Here is an 18599-nt window from a genome sequence, read left to right as displayed (position 1 = left end):
CTCTCAAAAATGGACACAGCAGCACTCTGACCACATCACCTGGTCACAGGTCATGAACCTTGCCCAGGAAAATTGCCACACCAGCCAACCTCTGATTCTTTATCTCTGAGAGTCAGAGGAGCATTAATCAAAAATATTTTATACAGAATTCAAAATCAGTATAGAGGGCAAGCAAAACAATGAAAGATGTCCATCCAGACCTGGAGCTTCCTTCCTCTGAACACACAGTGACTCTCTGCTAACAGAAAGAGCCAACCAGATTCTAGGTCCACTGGGAAATGAAAGCTCTCTGATAGGATATGAGAGGATTTGTCAATAACCAATAATAAATGTGCACACTCCAGGAGATATTAGCACATGGGAATCCCTCTCCTGTGTTTTGGAGTTTTTGATCTGAAGCACTTTTTCTCTGGGGACACAGATATGGGCAATAAAAGGAGCTATAACCTAGAAAATCATTAAGGGCAGCAAACTTTCTTAAATTAAGAACCTTAATATTTTTCAGGAGGCCAAAGTCATGCCCATGTCTTTGCCATTTCTCTTTAAGTAGCTGTCTCTCACACTTTCCTTCAAAATAGACATGACATATTGTCCCCCACTGTCAATTCTCAACCAGCAAAATCATATCCCTTCTTTAACTTCAGGTTTAATCTTAAATTCCATCTTTTATAATCATGAGAGGAGTCAACCAATGTTCTCAAATACAGTGTCAACTACAACTCAACAATACAATTCTAGCTATTAAATATGCAAATAACAATAATATTAGTAGATAAAATGTTTCTAATGTTCAATAGGCACAAAGATATTGTATTCTTTACTTCTACCTTGAGCTGGGAGATGTGTGAGGGAAAGTTGAACAAAGATTTCACAATAATTAATGTTCTTAATTCAGGTGCTTACGTGGTGAAAAGTGTTTTACACAAATTATGGCTTTAATTCTAACAAAAACGGAGGGAGATAGTATAATTATCATTTTTATCTTATAAACAAGAAAACTAGTCCTGGAGAGTTTTATTTGTTAAAAGTCATTCTGCTACCAAGAGATACAACAAGACTTTAAAGTCAGTTAGTCTACCTTCAAATTATAGACTACTAACCATTAAACTAAAATCATTCTTAGAAATGGAATTTTTCCCCAAAACAAATAATAAAGGGGAAAAACACAATAGTAGATTAAAAACAGCACAGATCCTAATCAAGTGTACGATCATAAAACCTACAACACGTTTAGGGAAAAAAAAGCAATAGCGAACATAGCCCCTACTGTAGATTACATACTGTTTTACTTATTTTTCATATTAAACTCATTAATCCTAAGGCAGCATATTGGAAGGTACTCTTTTTATCACACTTCCTTTACAGAGGAAGGAAGTGAAGCCATAGACTTTAAAGTAACCCATTCAGGATCACATAGATAAGGATACAGAGAGTGGACAAGCTGGCAGTCTGGCTCTGGCTACTTGTGTTCTGCAACATTGCTCTGTAGAATAGGTTTTCTGCTGTGATAAGGCTTCCATGTGCCAGTGGATCACAGCTGCAGAGGAGGCCAAAGTGCTGCCTGGGCCAGGCTAGAAAGGGTGATGTGGAAAACCTTAGAGTTTAGTCAACAGGTTCCTGAGGAAATACATTATAATAATGATAAGATGTACTATATACTTCACATATCGAGTCAGTACTGTAACTTATTTTTATATTTGAGAAACAGTGTTTTTTTTTGTAATGCATGTCTAGAGTAAAACTTGACCAAATCATCGGAGCTGATGAAAAGATATACTCTAATAAATTCAATTTTCTTCTTACAAACAATTTCCTACTAGCTTGGGATTATAACCCCTTGGGGGAAGCTGAAAATTATATGTTCAGTTAAAAAAAGAATGTGGGTTAACAATATGTTGAGAAATTATACATTAGGCAATAGGTATTCTGTGAGATTAAATGAATTAATAATTCTACAGTGCTTTGCTAATGTTAAATAAGAATACAAAATTCTAGAAAAAAACAATGGCTAAGTTCAATGTCCAAGTTTATCACTTGAACAAATGATAACGTTCTTCATGTTTATCATCTATCATCGGTAGAAAGGGGGTGATAATCACAACCTACCTCACCCTCTATGGTACCTATGAAGTTAAATTCATTATGTATACATATGTATCTGTGTGTATGCATATAGACACAAGTTCTAGAGATTAAAGGTTGGCTAAAATCTGTATATCATGAAGAGGAATCAAATCATTCCATACTAACTCACTATCCAAAATTCCATAATTTAAAAGTATAATTCATTTTAAAAAGTGTGACCAATTCTCTGTCTTAAACAAAAGAAATTTATAAATAGCTAAGTATTTATAAAGTTACATAGACATCTGTTCATGTGAATACTTAAAATTCATTTATAATTATAAAAGTAAAATGTGCGAATGAAGGTGATAGATATGGTTCCGAATCTTAAATCTGCCCTATCTATCATCTAACTAATATCAGGCAGAATACCCAAAATCTCCAGAGCTTTAGTTTCTATTTCTATAAAATGGGCAAAATTATATTTAATATAAAACATTAGAGTTTATGTAAAAGACACATCAATTAAAAGCACTTGGTAAAGAGCTTTACACATATTAAATGTGAAATACAATCAGATTTCATTCTCCCTTAGGTCAACCAGACTTCAGGTCCACTAGGGAATTAGGAATACATTCCTATTCCATACAGGCTAAATTAAATATAAGAAGAAATATTTTAAAGTAACCATGTTAAGCCCAGGCCAACAAACATTTTGGGACTCTCCTATAATTTGAGTCCTGAGATTGAATCTCCCAATATTAAACATTTCCACATTAGAACAATGAGAAGGCAAATACTGTAGTCATGCAATTAATAACCATGTAAAGAAATTCAGATCTTCTTTTAAGCATTGCCATTATAAGCTATAAATCCCAAATCTATGAAATTAAAATAGAAGAATTTTAGGACTTGCCTTCTTTGGATATCTATTTTTGATAAGTAGCATTTGAAATTATTTTCATCATTTTCTATGTAATGCTTTCATAGGGAAACCAAAGTATTTACATATTAATTTTTTTCATCCTTTGGTGCAAGTGAAGCAGAAATTAACATGACTAGATTTGTCTTATAACAACTTCTTCAACATTACTCTATCTTATTGTGCCAACCCTTTTTCTTTTAATATCAGCAACATTGATTGGTGCCAGAAACACTTATTTACAAATAGTGTTAATTTTCTTACCTGCAGTTGTGTAGGCAGCAAGGGAGCATAAAACACTGGGTTTCTTGCTCACATACACAACAGAAGAACAACAACAACAAAAAAACCTGAATAATCAGCATCTGCAGAAGTTTTTCCAAGGTAACAACATAAAGAGTAGGTCATATTCAAAACCTGGGAAGGCCATAATGTATTTTATAATCAGTTAGGTCTCCATTGTAAAGAAACATAGTACAAGCTGGACAAGTGTGAGTTCTTTCTCACTATTCATAAATCTGTTTGGTTTTAACTAGTAATGATAATGCTAACAGAAAATCAGCACAAAAAGGCAGCTCACTGAAAATTCTATTAGAAGATAATGTCCAAATACATTGTTTTGACCATGACTTACATGCTTATTCCACACCATCCTCCAGGTTGGCAGTATTGGTCAAAGCTAGAGTACAACACATAATGAGATATTTATTTCTCTGATTTGGGAAGATACTACTATTATTAATTTTTTAAAATTTTTTTTTTGGGGGGTACCAGGGATTGAACCCAGAGTTGCTTAACCCCTTTTAATATTTTATTTAAAGACAGAGTCTTGCTGAGTTGCTTAAGGCCTCACTAAGTTGTGAGGCTGGTTCTGAACTCCTGATCTGCCTGCCTCAGCCTCCCAAGCAGCTGGGATTACAGGCATGCAACACCATGTCTGGCTGACATTACTATTATTTACAGCACTCAGGAAGGAAAAATATACTGATTATTTCCATTAGTTACAAATACAAGCCAAGGACTTTCCCATTTCTTAAAATCAATTGTTATGTTCCCACCATTTGATATTTTCATATCCTATTTTGTTTTTCCCCCCGTAAGCCATGCATCTGTTCACTCTTCCAATAAATTTAATTAAAACTATTTGTTGATTGGGTTCTATGTCCTTCCTAATCTACGTTCAATAAACGTGCACAAGGCACACAGAAGAGAAAGACCAGGATAATCTAGACTGTTCCATTCGATTAATCAAGCTACTAATCTACCCCTTCAGCCTAAATGTTGATCAGGCAGGACCTTCCCTACACTCCTCCAAGAAAAGATGCATGAGTTACTAGATCAAGACTGGAGTCTACAGTCGTGAATAAGACATGGACTCTGCCTTCCTGCAACTTCCAGACAACTGAAGGAGATTGAAGTTAGGCAATGATGACAGATGAGATGAACATTTTAGAGGTTCAGAGCTCTAAGGTAATGGGAAATGTGTGTGATGCCTAGTGTTGAGGGGAGGAGCTTAGGACAGTCTCTTGAAAAGCCTCATTCCCCACCCCCACAGAAATGACAGTGAGCTCAGTTCCTTTCACTTAGGAGATCAAGGGAGGAAAAAATAAATGTCATAACGTAGCAATTTCTAATCTAAACAATATAAATGACCAAATTTATTCATCAAGCTCTACTTCTCTAATTTCAATATGACACACCCACATGCATGCCTCAAACTTAGCTCTAATTATTTATATTAGCTGTGTTTATTGATCAAACTGCTTGAAAAGCTCTTGCTCTAAATGTTGTATTATAAACATTCCCAGCGTATTGACATCCTCAAGACAAATAATGCATATCAAATATTGATGTTAACATCAATTATTTGGAAATTTATTGGAGTTATTTATTTATTGAATATAGTGAATACTGGTTACTTTTTTTTTTCTTCTCTTCTTTTCATCCAGAGTCTAACTATGTTGCCTAGGCTAGTCTCCAACTCTGTGTGGTCAAGTGATCTTCTGATCTTGACTCCCAAGTAGCCAGAAATACAGGCATGAGCTACCATACCTGGCTATGAGTACAAATTTTTAAATAGTCTCTATGGGTAATAGTACAGGAATAAATACCATTTCTATAAGGCACTTTGAAATCTGTCCATTTAAATTCTAGTAGTCTTCCCTACCCCCCTACTGCACCACTATGCCAAAAACATAGCTGCTAAAGGTTCTCTGTTCAGGAAGTTTCAATGGTATATGCTAAGAAGTATTGCAGCTATTGGTTTTTAATATTCTTTACCATGATGAGGAAGTTTTGTTATTGTTGTTGTTTTTGTATTTTTTTGTCTATAAAGTTTTCTTTAATAGGTTAGAGAAGTAATGAGACAGTATGGTTGTAAATAAACACAGTGTGTGTGTGTTTTATTAATAATAGAGTCCAGTCTCAGTCAATACAGATAAGAATGGATGCTTTGGAAATACCTAGCTTTGTGACCTTGAATCAGTGACATTAACCTTTCTTAGTTTTCAATGATTGAAAAAGAGTCTCTGCCACAGGCATGATATTAACTGCTAGGTCTTTGATTGCTCTATGACTTGGGTTCAGGAGGACAGGAGGATGAAGTGGCAGATGAAACTGCTACAAAGGTACTAAAGCTGTATAGGTGTAAACCTTTAACAGAATTTCTGGAACTTGTGATGAAACAGTTTTTTCTTTGAAATTAAATAAATGAATGAATCTGTGTAACTCAGATGAGGATTGCACACAGGAGTTCATTTAGACACCATCTTCTTATCGAATTCTCAAGTTAAAGTCCTCACGCCCTCCCCACACACTTCAAAAACTAATACTTAAAATTTTTGGAATTCTAAAACATTAAAAAGCTCTTTTAGAATCTTAAGGAAATGACAAATAAATCTCTGGCTCACATTTTTGATATTTCTTCATAAAACTGACTTAGAAATCAGGATCAATTTAGGTTATGTTCCCGGTAACTCTGCTTTACCCTTTTATAACTTCCCATAGTACATTCTCTTTATATAAATGTGATTTCCAGGTGGATTTTATGCTTTTCATCTTTAAGCTATTATTATATTTTTTTTCTTTACTCTTTTTCTCGTTTCTACAGTTGTGCAACAAGTATGCATGACTCTCTGTCTCAAGCTCACACATGCACAGACTTGCTATCTTTTTAATATCCATATGCCTTGGTACTTGATACTTTCTACTCTAGATTTGATATCATGGAATAAAGACTTCCCCTAATCCATTCAGCAGGTAAATGAGGGTGATGTGTTTGTGTGTGTGTGTGTGTGTGTGTATGTGTGTTATTAATAATGAACATTAAAAAACTAATGAATATCAGCAAAATTTAAATATTTGCTGTTTTGTATTAAATATGATTTTACTTTCTATCATGTTCTTATTCTCCATTTGCTGCTTATTGTGTTGTTGTTGTTTCATTTTTGTACTGGAGAGTGAACCCAGGTGTGCTTTAACACTGAACTATATCTCCCTTGTTTTTTTTTTTTTTTTTTTTTTTTTTTTTTTTTGAGACAGGGTCTCCTTAAGTTGCAGAGGTTTTTGCTAAATTTCTGAGCCTGACTTCAAACGTGTGATCTTCCTGCCTCAGTCTCCTGAATTAATGGGATTATATGTATGCACCACCATCCATGGCTAATTGCTGGTATGGTTTGATAATAAAATTTACAGGCAAGTTTATAAAAGCCAAAAGTCCAATTATTCTCTGAGAATGCACACAAATGTCAAAATTTCCTCACTAATTTGACTTAAATGTAACATACAGACTAGGTCCTATATCACAAGAAGTGTTCACTCAAAGAGAATTCCTTTAAAAGTAATGATATGAATGAATGCAGTTGTTCCCTTCAGTTACCTGGTGACTTCAGTTTTAATTATGGGATGTTCCAATCCTTGAGACTAAGCACCAAACTAGATAGTCTATTTCTAAAGTATCAATTGTTCTCAAAGCAGAGCCTATCTCACATAAGCAAGAAGATTGTGGGAAAAGATCTTTAAAATCCTGCCTTCCCCCCTAGGAATTCTGTGTCAGCCTCCAGGAAATCAGGAATAGATGCAAAGATTCTCTGGTATGAGTACTTCCCAAGGAAATGTACAAGAATGTTCTGGTCCTAAATGTCTACATTCTCTCTCTCTCTCTCTCTCTCTCTCTCTCTCTCTCTCTCTCTCTCTATTTATTTATTTCATAATAGAGAATAAACCCAGGATTTCTGTACCCATAAGCTACATCCCTAACCCTTTTTACTATAATCTGAGATAGGATACTACCACATCTGGCTATTATCTGTTTTTATGAATATCAATAAGTTCACACTTTCCCCTTTAATTTGACTTCTTACTTATACCTGAGGGAAACAGATGTTTGAGTAGCAATAAATAAAAATATTTAGAGGGTACCAAGACTGTAACTGTTTCCTAAAATATAAAAAGTACAAATAACCACATAATATGTAATCTAATCTTTACATGATATGATTTACCTAATAATATATGCATAAAATTCTATTATCCCTACTAATATTGGTTGATAACAATGTTTAACCCAAGGGATCATCAAAATTATATTAACTCAACTTCTTAAAACGTTTCAATAAAACTCCGTGTAAAATATTAGAAGGAACTGACCAATATTTATAGTGTTCATGGCAAGAAGTACTATTCAATCAGAAGGATTTTATTTAACAATTTTACCTGTGTGTAAGCCTCCGGTGACTAATGCAGACTGCAGTCTGAGAATCTTGAGTAATGCATACTTTATGGCGACTACATTTCATCTTTAAGCAGGGATCTTTAGCTGGATCTAAAGCTGAAAAAGAGAGAAAGAGATGGAAATATTGTTCAGGAAATATTAAAATAAATTTCTATAAAATAGAGGTATCCAATCTCATCAAACATAATTTTACCAAGTAATTTTATAGCATTTAGCTGTAAATTTTCTTCACATTTTTCCTCTATTAAGAGATACTTCTATTTCTACCCACATAACTCAGATAGTGGGTAACAGCTACACTTCAGGCTCATCTAGGCTATTCAGGAACTAAAATGCACATACCACTATGATTGGAAAATGTATAACTAGAATAGGAAATTTAAGATAACTCTCTTTATTTTCTGCTATCATTACAGCAATAAAGGAGAAGAATAAAACTACAGAATGTTACTGCAATACTTTATGTCAGTGGAGAATTATATTAAACTTCTCCTTTCCCTAGACAGAATCTAGTGGTTATAGAAAAAGTATAAAATCCAAAGACGATATTGAACATTGAAGGATCTTTGGATATCCAAGGGAAGTCTATAACTGTACTTGGGACTGACAGAATGTATCATGGTAAAAATTCAGATGTTGCATTTAAGTTTAGGTTGTTTTTGCATACCATCTGACATTCTATTTATTTAAGTAAACTCTGTCCTGGTAGTTGCAAAAGATTATGTGATAAGTTTTTCAGTCTAAAAACTTCATTGACATGTGTTTTACCTAGTATACACCTCATTAATTTAAAGTTTACAATCAATGATTATCAGCATATTCATTATTTTAAAGCTCACATCACAATTTTTAAATATTTTTATCACCAAGAAAACCTAAACGTGTCCTGTGTTTATCACCCCAACTTTCCCGCAATTAGTAGTGGATAATCATTAATCTAGTTTTTGTCTCTGTAGTTTCCCTATACTGGACTCTTCTTATAAGTTGAATAATAAATTATACGGCCTTTTATGATTGACTTCATTACCATGAGATAATGTTTCTGAGGTTGAATGATATTGTAGCATTAAACATTACTTCATTTCTTTATATTGCTGAATAATATTGCATTACATGGATATACCACATTTAATTATCTATTCACTAGGAGATGGGCATTTGAATTATGTCAAACTCTTGGCTATACATACAAAACTATCATGAAGCCAGATGTGGTGGTACATGTTTGTAATATCAGTGACTCAGGGAACTGGGGCAGGATGATCACAAATTTGAGGTCAGCATTTGCAATTCAGCAACATCCTACCTCAAAATTAAAAAACAAAACATCTGGGATATAGCTCAGTGGTCTAGTGCCTGTAGGTTCAATTCCCATAAGCAAAAGATCAATCAATCAAGCTATTGATCATGACTTAGCTAATATAATTATACTTTGAATATAGCTTGTTAATATTATACTTTTTCTTCCAGTTTTCATTTATTTATAATCTAGATTAGATAATATTTAAAAGTTCCACACCACTTCTTATATCTGCTTAAGAAGAGAAATCAGAACTCAAAAATTAAACAGCAAGAATGGAATTGTTAACACAAATTTAAAACATGAAAAATAATCTAATGAGAAAGCTTTGCACAGAATTCTATATAAAAAAATCGAATAAAAGAATAGCAGTATTTGTTAGGAGATGTAAAATATAATGGTAGAAAATAAACATGAAAAATCAGAAAGAATTCATAAGAAGGAGAAGACCCCTTTCTGTGCATGTGAATTTAACCATCTGTATTTTTTGTAGAACTCACATTGTTGGCAGCTTAAAAACTACAAAACATCACACTCTGTAAATACAGATGCTTAAGATTTTACTCTTGAAATTACAACAATAACACAACCACATTCTCTTTGGCTCAAAGCCCATGAATCAGAATCAGTCCTGTGCCTTCAAAAGGACTGGTATAATTTCATCACATCACTCAATTACTATCCTTTTCTTTCCATCATTTTCAATTTAACATCATTCTCTTATTCTACCTGCATTGCTGCCCAGCTTTCTTTCAAGCATCCAGTAAAATATCCTTGAGAAAGATTTTAACTAGTGCATTTGAGTTCACATGATCATGTTCTTTTCTGCTTCCTAATTTTTTGTTTGTTTGTTTGTACCAAGGTTTGGACTCAGAAACACTTAACCACTGAACCACATCCCCAGCCTTTTATTTATTTATTTATTTATTTTTAAATTTTCAGAACAGGGTCTTGCTAAATTGATTGGGGCCTCCCCAAGTTGCTGAGATTGGCTTTGGAACTTGTGATTCTCCTGCTTCAGCCTCCCAGGTTGCTTGGATTATGCCAATGCACCCAGCTTTAGTAATCATTTGATTGACATTAAGTAACCTAGAGAACTAAATGAATAAGGTTTTTCTCTCTTTTTTCCAGAAAATACGGTCTGTATTTTCAAAGGATCACTTTATAATTTAACCTTTGAGCTTTATTGCATTTGTAATATAGGATTTCACTCACTCTGGCCAGAATAATTGGTTTTTGGTCCAGTATCATCCACTTAGTGCTAGATGAAATAAGCTAGGACATGTCTGGCCTGATCCAGCAGCTAAGGGTGAAAGTGCCTGAGTGAGCAAGGGTAGGTGAGGGCAGAAAACAAATGTGACTGAGGTAGATATGTTAGTAAGAGAAGATCGAAATAAAGACACAAACAGATCCCAGGTCATAAAAACAAACATACATGGCAATTTTTCTATTTTGAGTTGATAGCCGAACCCAGCACTTCACATGTGCTAAGCATAAACTCTACCACTGAACTATATAGCCCAAGCACCAGGATGATAATTTATGATAAGTCACTAAATTCCCAAGATAGCAAAAGAATTTTCCTTGATGCCATTGATCTTAAGAGACGAAAAGGAGAAATGTGGCAGTACTAAGCTTCAAAAATAAGCATCAAAGTTAGTATTGAGATTTGGTCTTGCTTTGGAACTGCCTCTTCTGTCCATGCCCGTATCTCCCTTTTAGAATGGGTGCGTTTACTTTGTTCCACTGTATATTGGCTATATGTAGCTTGGTTTTGATCTTCACAGGTGCTCACAGTCAAGAGTTTGTCTTGAGTATTAGAGGAGACACTGAACTTGGGATTTTGTTCAGTGCTGGAACTGTTAAGAACATAGAAACTCTTGAAGATGAACTAAGTGGATTTACATGATAAAATGGACATGAGCTTTTGGGGGCTAGGAGTGGAATACTATGATTTGGATTATGAGATATCCCCCCAAAGCTCTTGTGTTAATGCAGAAATGTTCAGAGGTGAAATGATTGGATTGTGACAGCTGCAACCTATTAAGTTTATCCTAGTTTGAACGGACTGGTTGGTAACTGTAGACAGGAGGAGATATGTCACTGGGGACAAGCCCTGAAAGGGTTCATCTTTTCTCTGGCCCTTTCCTCTTTCTCCCTGTCTTCTGGTCACCATGCTCTGAGCAATATCACTCTAGCATGTCCTCTGACATTATGTGCTGCTTCACCTTGGGTGAATATATCCATGGAGTTTAGTTTCTATTTTGTTTGTCAATTATATAAGAAATCTTTCTCTGGAATTTACTGAGCTAAGTTGACCTGTTCATCTTTTATTCCATGAAGAATTATTTATGGGCTGGGATTGTGGCTCAGCGGTAGAGCACCCCCCTAGCAGGGGTGGGACCAGGATTCGATCCTCAGCATGACATAAAAATAAAGGCATTGTGTTGTATCCATTTACACCAAAAAATAAATATTTTTTTTAAAAAAGGATTATTTATTTCAAAATTTAAGAATGCTTTGGCCTAGATCATAGGATTTAATTTTCAAATATCTAAATTTCTCGTGGAAAAAATGATACCGAAATTTAGAAGTTAGTTTGTGAAAATTGGAAGTTCTAATCTACCTGTTGTGTCTGTTAATTTTTCATTGCTGTAACCAAAAAAAAAAAAAGTACCCAACAAGAACAACATAGAGGATGAAAAGCTTATTTTGGCTCATAGTCTCAGAGGTTTAGTTTACAATATATGTGGGTAACAGGTACAATACAATATACAAATCATCCTTCCATTTGATAATATGAAAATTTTAAAATTCTAAAGTACTATTTTCTTCTCTTTTGGTCACCAGCACAATACAGGTATGCTGATAATAATCCTTCTGCTCCAATGAAAATTCAGTAATAACCATAAATTATGGTCCTAGGGCTAGGATGTGGTTCAGTGACAGAGTGTGCTTACCATGCGTGAGTCCTTGGGTTCAATCTTCAGTTCAAAAGAAAAAAAAAAAAATTCTACTTATTTGGATGAGATGTTATATGGGGCATGCAATAATTGCAATTTATTCATTGTTTGCTCTGTGGCAGTACAAGTGTTTTTTTGTCATTTATATGCAAAATAGCCTTGAAACCATTCTCTGAACCATGTATTATCATCTCAGTTGTAGCTCCTAGGGAACCATAGTTTAAATACAATGTTTTATCCTGTGATTTATAGCCAGTAATTAGTAGAAATAGAATACAAATGCAAGATATTGGACAAAATAGAAATGATTTGCTGCAGTTGAATTCATTGTCCTGGGCTTCAGGTGAGATGGAGAATGGCTATTAAAATGCCCTGTGGTCAGCTTCATACTCTCCATAATACACAATAGATTTTTAAGATTTGCTGAAATGATATTAACATATATTCTCTAGTAAGACAAACATATAAAGTAATGAGATTGGATTTTCCCTGAATAATTTAGTCTAGCTTTTAGCCCAAGAATCTATTTTTATGGTTGTTTAAATTTCTTTCTCTGTAACAGATCAGTTTCATATACAATTACTTGGGACTTAATCCTATCTTCTGATAATCCCCAACCTTAGAGAATAATGGAACAGAATTCCCAAGCCATCTATTTTACCTGACCTTTTACATTGAATATTAAAGCACTATCATTTTCAAGCAAAATACAAATTTGGGGAGATTGTTTAACTGTTCTCTTTTTTTTGAGCATGTGAAAAATATTTTATTTTTAAATAGTCTTACTTTTCTTAATACAGATTATTAAACTGATGTAATAGCAATGAAATATTTTAACCATGTAGATGTGTTAGAAGTATTATTCAACTGAAAGTAGAACATTTGATAAAATGTTGGCCTTCCTTCACCTACAATTCATCTCTTAAAAGAATGAGTAAACAATAAAGAAACTGCTATTCTGGACTTCATTTTGGCCAAGAAAAAATTGTTGGGGAAATAAATCAGAGAAACCTTCAGAAAAAAGTCATAGAATAATCCGTGAAATCATATGCTGAAAAAAGTTAAGTGTTTCTCCTAGACTTTTAAAAATAAAGTTTAATTAAATATTGGTCACTAATTTTATTGGAGTGTGAGGAAATGATAGCATAAGTACTAAGCCAATCCCTTCTATGCCTTGTTTGCTGAGAGTTTTTATCATGGATTGATATAGATTTTAATGACATGTTTATTCTACATCTGTTGAAATGATCATATGAGTTTTTTTTCCTTTTTAATGTTATGGATTTTTAAATATTAAACTGATTTTGCAATCCTGGGATAAGCTTCTTTGGTCATAATATTTGTTTTATATATAGCTGGGATAGATTGGCTACATTTTTAGTCATCATTTTTGCTTCCATGTCCATGAAGCATATTGGTCTTATGTTTGGAACCACCATTTGACTCAGCTATCCCTCTCCTTGGTCTATACCCAAAGGACTTAAAAGGACCATATTACAGGGACACAGCCACATAATGTTTACAGCAGCACATTTCACAATAGCTAAACTATGGAACCAACCTAGATGCCCTTCAGTAGATGAATGGATTAAAAAATGTGGCATATATACACAATGGAATATTGCCCAGCAATAAAAGATAATAAAATCATGGCATTTGCAGGTAAATGGATGGAGTTAGAGAAAATAATGCTAAGTGAAGTCGCCAATCCCAAAAAAACAATTGCTGAATGTTTTCTCTGATATAAGGAGGCTGATTCATAGTGGGGTAGATGGGAGGAATAGATGAACTCTAGATAGGGCAGAGGGGTTGGAGGGGGAAGAGAAGGGGCATGGGGTTAGAAATGATGGTGGAATATAATTGACATCATTATCCAAAGAACATGTGTGAAGACACAAATTGGTGTGAATATACTTTGTTTACAACCAGAGATATATTTTAAAAATATGCTCTATATGTGTAATATGAATTGTAATGCATTCTGCTGTCAAAAATGAATGAAAAAATATTAAAAAAGGAAATTAGAATTTAACATAACACTTCTCAACTCATTGAATGATACCAAATCACAAAAAGACATAACCACAAAATATGTTCTTTTTAGTGATTTAGAAAATGTTCTATCTATGCTCAGTTGTAAAACTGTGTCATCTGACAGGCACTTTCCTACGGAGGTCTTTTTTTTTTTTTCCCTTGAAACTGTCACTGTGACAGCCTAGATTTTTCTGGTACTCTCCAGTTTCCCCACAGCATAGACAGGCTCAAGGAGTTCTTGGGTAGATTTTGTTATCGGTCCTTTCTACTACATTCCTTTGCCTACAGATATACTTGATGGACCTTGGTATTGCTATCGTTGGAATTCTTAAGTATGTTCTCAACCAGCAAAGCCTTCTTCCAAATAGTCTATGCATTTGCTCAATGGCATATAATTTTCAGTTCTCAGTGTTTCTTAGATTTAATGAGATCAAAGAAAACATAAATACACTGACTTTTGACCTTATATTTTTATGTCACAACAATACACACAATGCTATTTAAACAGATCAGCTCCTTACTATAACCTCCATAAAAGTGTAAAACAACTACCTGGCCAAGAGGTTAGTACATGGCTTATCAATTAAGGATACTGCCCTGTGGAAACCCAAAGTGCTCATCTCTACTTCTTTAGAAAGCCCTTTTCTTCTTTGGTGAGATGAGTATAACTAGGTTTTACAAAGTTAAAGAAAGAAAATTTAACTTTCTGAGAAGCAGGCTGTGTTGAAGGCAGCCTCCAAAAATTCATTGATGCCTCTCTTATCAACAGTGGACAGAGACAACAGTCAGGCCAGGGTGCATTGTAACACTAGCTTTGGACAATATCTAGTGACTGCAGTGCATGTGCCATGTCAGCCAATGCCCCCCCAATTTCACTTTGTTTTAAGAGAATCTATGAAATAAGCAGATTTCTCCTAAGCATGCTCTTGACTGGATGAAAGAGACTTCATTAGTATTGTTGGGAAGAAGATTAATGCAAATTAGGAAAGCTGTGAAGACTGAGAGGCATTCGGTGAAGACAAAATTTAAAACTATAGACATACTTCTTTTTAATTATAGTTATTAACATATATTAATTGTACAAATTAGTGGGTTTCACTGCAACATTTCCAGACATGCATATATAGATACATTCATTTCTTGAGCCTAAGCAGTGGCAAGAGCTCATTAGAATTACAATAGTGGGACTGTGTTCTATCTAAACATGGTTATTTGATGTACCTATTTGAAAATTTAAAATTAACACTTCTAATATACCTAATTTTTAAACTAGTCAATCACAAACAATTTCAGAAAAAATTACTATCCGGCTGCAATATTGTATATATAATCCCTAGACTACTGATCCCACTATTAATACAAATACATAGTTCAATTTTATTTTCAAACATAGACTATATGGTATTAGGAGATCCACAGTTCCTGATAACAGCATTTTAAAATATATTATTAGACATAATATTAGATGTATATCACAGACATTGTAGCACTAAACTATATTTTGGAGTATTTAAATGTACAAATATAACATGTTTTGATAATATTATATTTTATAATCTTAACTTTTTAAGGAATTTCTCATCAAGAAAAGAATATTTATTTCAATTAAAATGCTAAATGTATCTCTCTAACCAAATCTGCTTAGGTGTTTTCAAAATGTCCTTTGTTCCTTTTTTGTTAACATATTTTTGTTGTGTAACTAATATACTTTGAAAATTTACTGAGAAGCTATTCCACATTGTTATATCTGTCCCAAAAACACTGAAATAGCAAATAAAATAAAATAATAATATTGACAAATATCCAATAATACAGAATTTAAGAAAGAAAAACATGGTAGTATATAAAGTCTTTTTAAAATTTTTTAAAATATTTATTTATTTATTTTACTGGGGATTGAACTCAGGGCTTCTAGCATACTGGTCAAGTGCTCTGACACTGATCTACATCCCCAGCTATGAATTTGGCCATGTTAGTAGGCATCCCAAGATATTATAGGTTCCATTGGTGACATAAAAATGGAAGCTGGGTTTGAGAATCCTACTTAACCTGGATTCCTAAAGACATTCTCTTGCAGGCAGCCAAGCCATGGACCCTGCCTGGATCCTAACTGCTAGATTCTATACTATACCTCATAAGAAATGGGCAAATCATGGAAAAAGGAAAAGAAAATTGAATCCAGTTTGATCAAACTGGGAATTCCAACCCAGTAATAGGATATGTTCTTCTGAAATAGAGTTCCATGCCTTAATAGATAAATCTACTGCCATTAATAGATTGCTACTGCCCTGAGAATTTGCCTATCAAGCCCATTTTCAAGTTAATGACACATAAAACAACCGTATTAAATCAACATGTGCTTTTCAGATATACAGGCCATATTGTATACCAAAGCTTCCCTAAGCCAAACCCTGAGCCAAAGGTAGCGTGCTTTCTCTGATATAGGGGAGCTCAACAGGACAAAAGGGAAAGATGGTTATTTGGGAGTGGGGGGACCAGGGGGAAAGTCTCATGAAAATTGAAAAGACATCAGTAGAGTAGAGGAAAGGGACTAGGTGGAGGGAGCAGGGCAGGGGAAGGGGAAGTACTGGGGAATGGTATTAGTCAAATTATATTGCTATGTCGTGTGCAAGTGTGAATATATAACAACAAATTACACCATCATGTACAACTAGAATACACCAATAGAATAAATATGGGGGATTTCCTCTAGGAGCTCTGAGTTAGAATTAGCACTTTTACACTTTTATGAGAGAGATCTTCCAAACAAACAGTCTCCAGGTGTTCAGAGGCACAATAGTTTCCACTGGGTAATATAAACATGGGAGCTCCAAAGGAGGATCCTACTTCCCCTTAGATTTCTGAGAAATTTCTGTTACAGGCAGCCAACCCAGAAGCCTGCCTGGATGTCAGCTGCTGGATTTCACCACCTGCCACTTTCCAAACAAACCTACACCAGGTAATCTCTGTCAAAGACAAGGTCAAATTTTCCTGTCAAACCTAACTTAAGAAAGACCTGCAAGTTGATTTCAGAGAAACCCTGAATTGGCTAAAAAGCCCTAGACAGCAGCAAGCAAACAGAACTCCAAATTGGTTTCAGAGAACTCTCCAATTTTCTAGAAAGCCCTAAAAGACAAGAAAGAAAGAAAACTAGGGTCAATTTACATTACTGATAAGATTAGGGGACAGTCAAACTTTGGACCCATAGATTTCTAAAAATTTATTTTCCATTCTATCAAAAGCAGCAAAGGGCAACCAACACTGCTAAGAAGAAGTCAAGAGAGTCCAGAAACAAAATCAACTTTTGCAGCTGCAGGAACATTCCTTTCCAGATTTCTTCCTCCAGTTGTCTGGGGGCAGGTGGCATTTTAGCCACAAACTTACCAGTCTGTTATTCACAGCCAAGCCCCAGGGCCCCCTGCCTGGATCCAGCTGGCTGGACTGATCTGCCTTAAATGCATAAGAAATAGGCAAAAGATGGAAGAATAATTTTGTGCAGTCTGACCAAATTGTGGTCAGACTGGAGAAGCACAAAACAGGATGATAAAAATTCAATTATATTACAAAACATAATAGGTGAAAGAGAAAAAGAAGAGATAGTATTAGACTGGGCTTACAAAGCCACCTGAAGGTTGTTAAGAGCTGCTTCTTAAATAGCAAAAATTAAGAGTTAAAAAGAAAGGGATGGATGGAAAAGTTTACCAAATAGATACTAGGTAAAAGTAATTACAGCAATATTAGCATCAGATAGAAGCCATGATGGAAACAAAGAACTGAAAGTCTATTCAGTTAATTCAGGTGTTGGAACATCAAGCATGCCTATTCAGAGCCTCTTGAAGTCACCTTTCTAAGGGCTGGGACTACAGCTCAATGGTCCTACATACAACCCTGGGTTCCATTCCCAGCACTACCAAAAAAAAAAAAAAAAGTCACCTTTCCTTTCTACTGTATAATCATCATTGTCACCATGGCTAAATATTCCTAAAGCTGTACTTTATGTTACTGTCCCCAAACTTCAAATCCTTGTTACTTACTCAAGTTAAACTCTATCCATAAGAAGATGGCTGAAATAATTTAAGAAACTTTGCAGATATTAACAATGACCCCAACAAAAAGCACCCTGCAGGTTCAATATTGTTAAAATACAGCTTTAAATATTATGTCATTTTCCTCAAGGATTTGCACTTTTCTAACAGAATATTGAGTCTTGAGGTTAATAGGATATAAACAAATTAAATGGTCATATCAGTATAAACAGCTTTCTAGGAAGCAGATGCATGAGAAAAACTATATCTGTCAATGAGTTCAATCTTAATTGGACACTATAAGTCTTATAAATAATTATAATCCCTCTCAAATTTAGCCACAAACATGCCCAGAACCAAATGTGAGGCAAGCTTTTAACAACTGTACAGAACTTTATGATATTTCATATAATGATATTCTCATTGTTTTATTTCCCTTTTCCCAACATTTCTTGATTGTAATCTTTCTTCGATATACATTTTAAATAAAAAGCATATTCAACTCATCTTAAAAAAAAAAAAAACTAATTTGTTCCACATTTGACATTTTCAAGTTTGG

At 34.3% G+C, this 18599-nt stretch overlaps 1 protein-coding gene across 5 annotated transcripts in view; it reads right to left on the bottom strand.

The window, feature by feature from the left end:
- Spock3 (SPARC (osteonectin), cwcv and kazal like domains proteoglycan 3) overlaps positions 1-18599 on the bottom strand; it is a 412435-nt gene that overhangs the window by 202276 nt on the left and 191560 nt on the right. For 4 of the 5 annotated variants that reach the window (XM_077792628.1, XM_077792629.1, XM_077792627.1 and 1 more), the window contains one exon: positions 7700-7814. The exons of the other annotated variant lie outside the window; for it this stretch is intronic. In XM_077792628.1, coding sequence (XP_077648754.1) covers positions 7700-7814 — 115 coding nt within the window. The remainder of the gene's footprint in view (positions 1-7699; positions 7815-18599) is intronic. 5 annotated transcript variants of the gene reach the window in all.

The sequence above is a fragment of the Urocitellus parryii genome, chromosome 14 (genome assembly GCF_045843805.1).
Source record: "Urocitellus parryii isolate mUroPar1 chromosome 14, mUroPar1.hap1, whole genome shotgun sequence".
NCBI classification, from domain to species: domain Eukaryota; kingdom Metazoa; phylum Chordata; class Mammalia; order Rodentia; family Sciuridae; genus Urocitellus; species Urocitellus parryii.
Note: the sequence above shows the minus strand (reverse complement) of the source record. Positions and strands in the feature narration are given on the sequence as shown.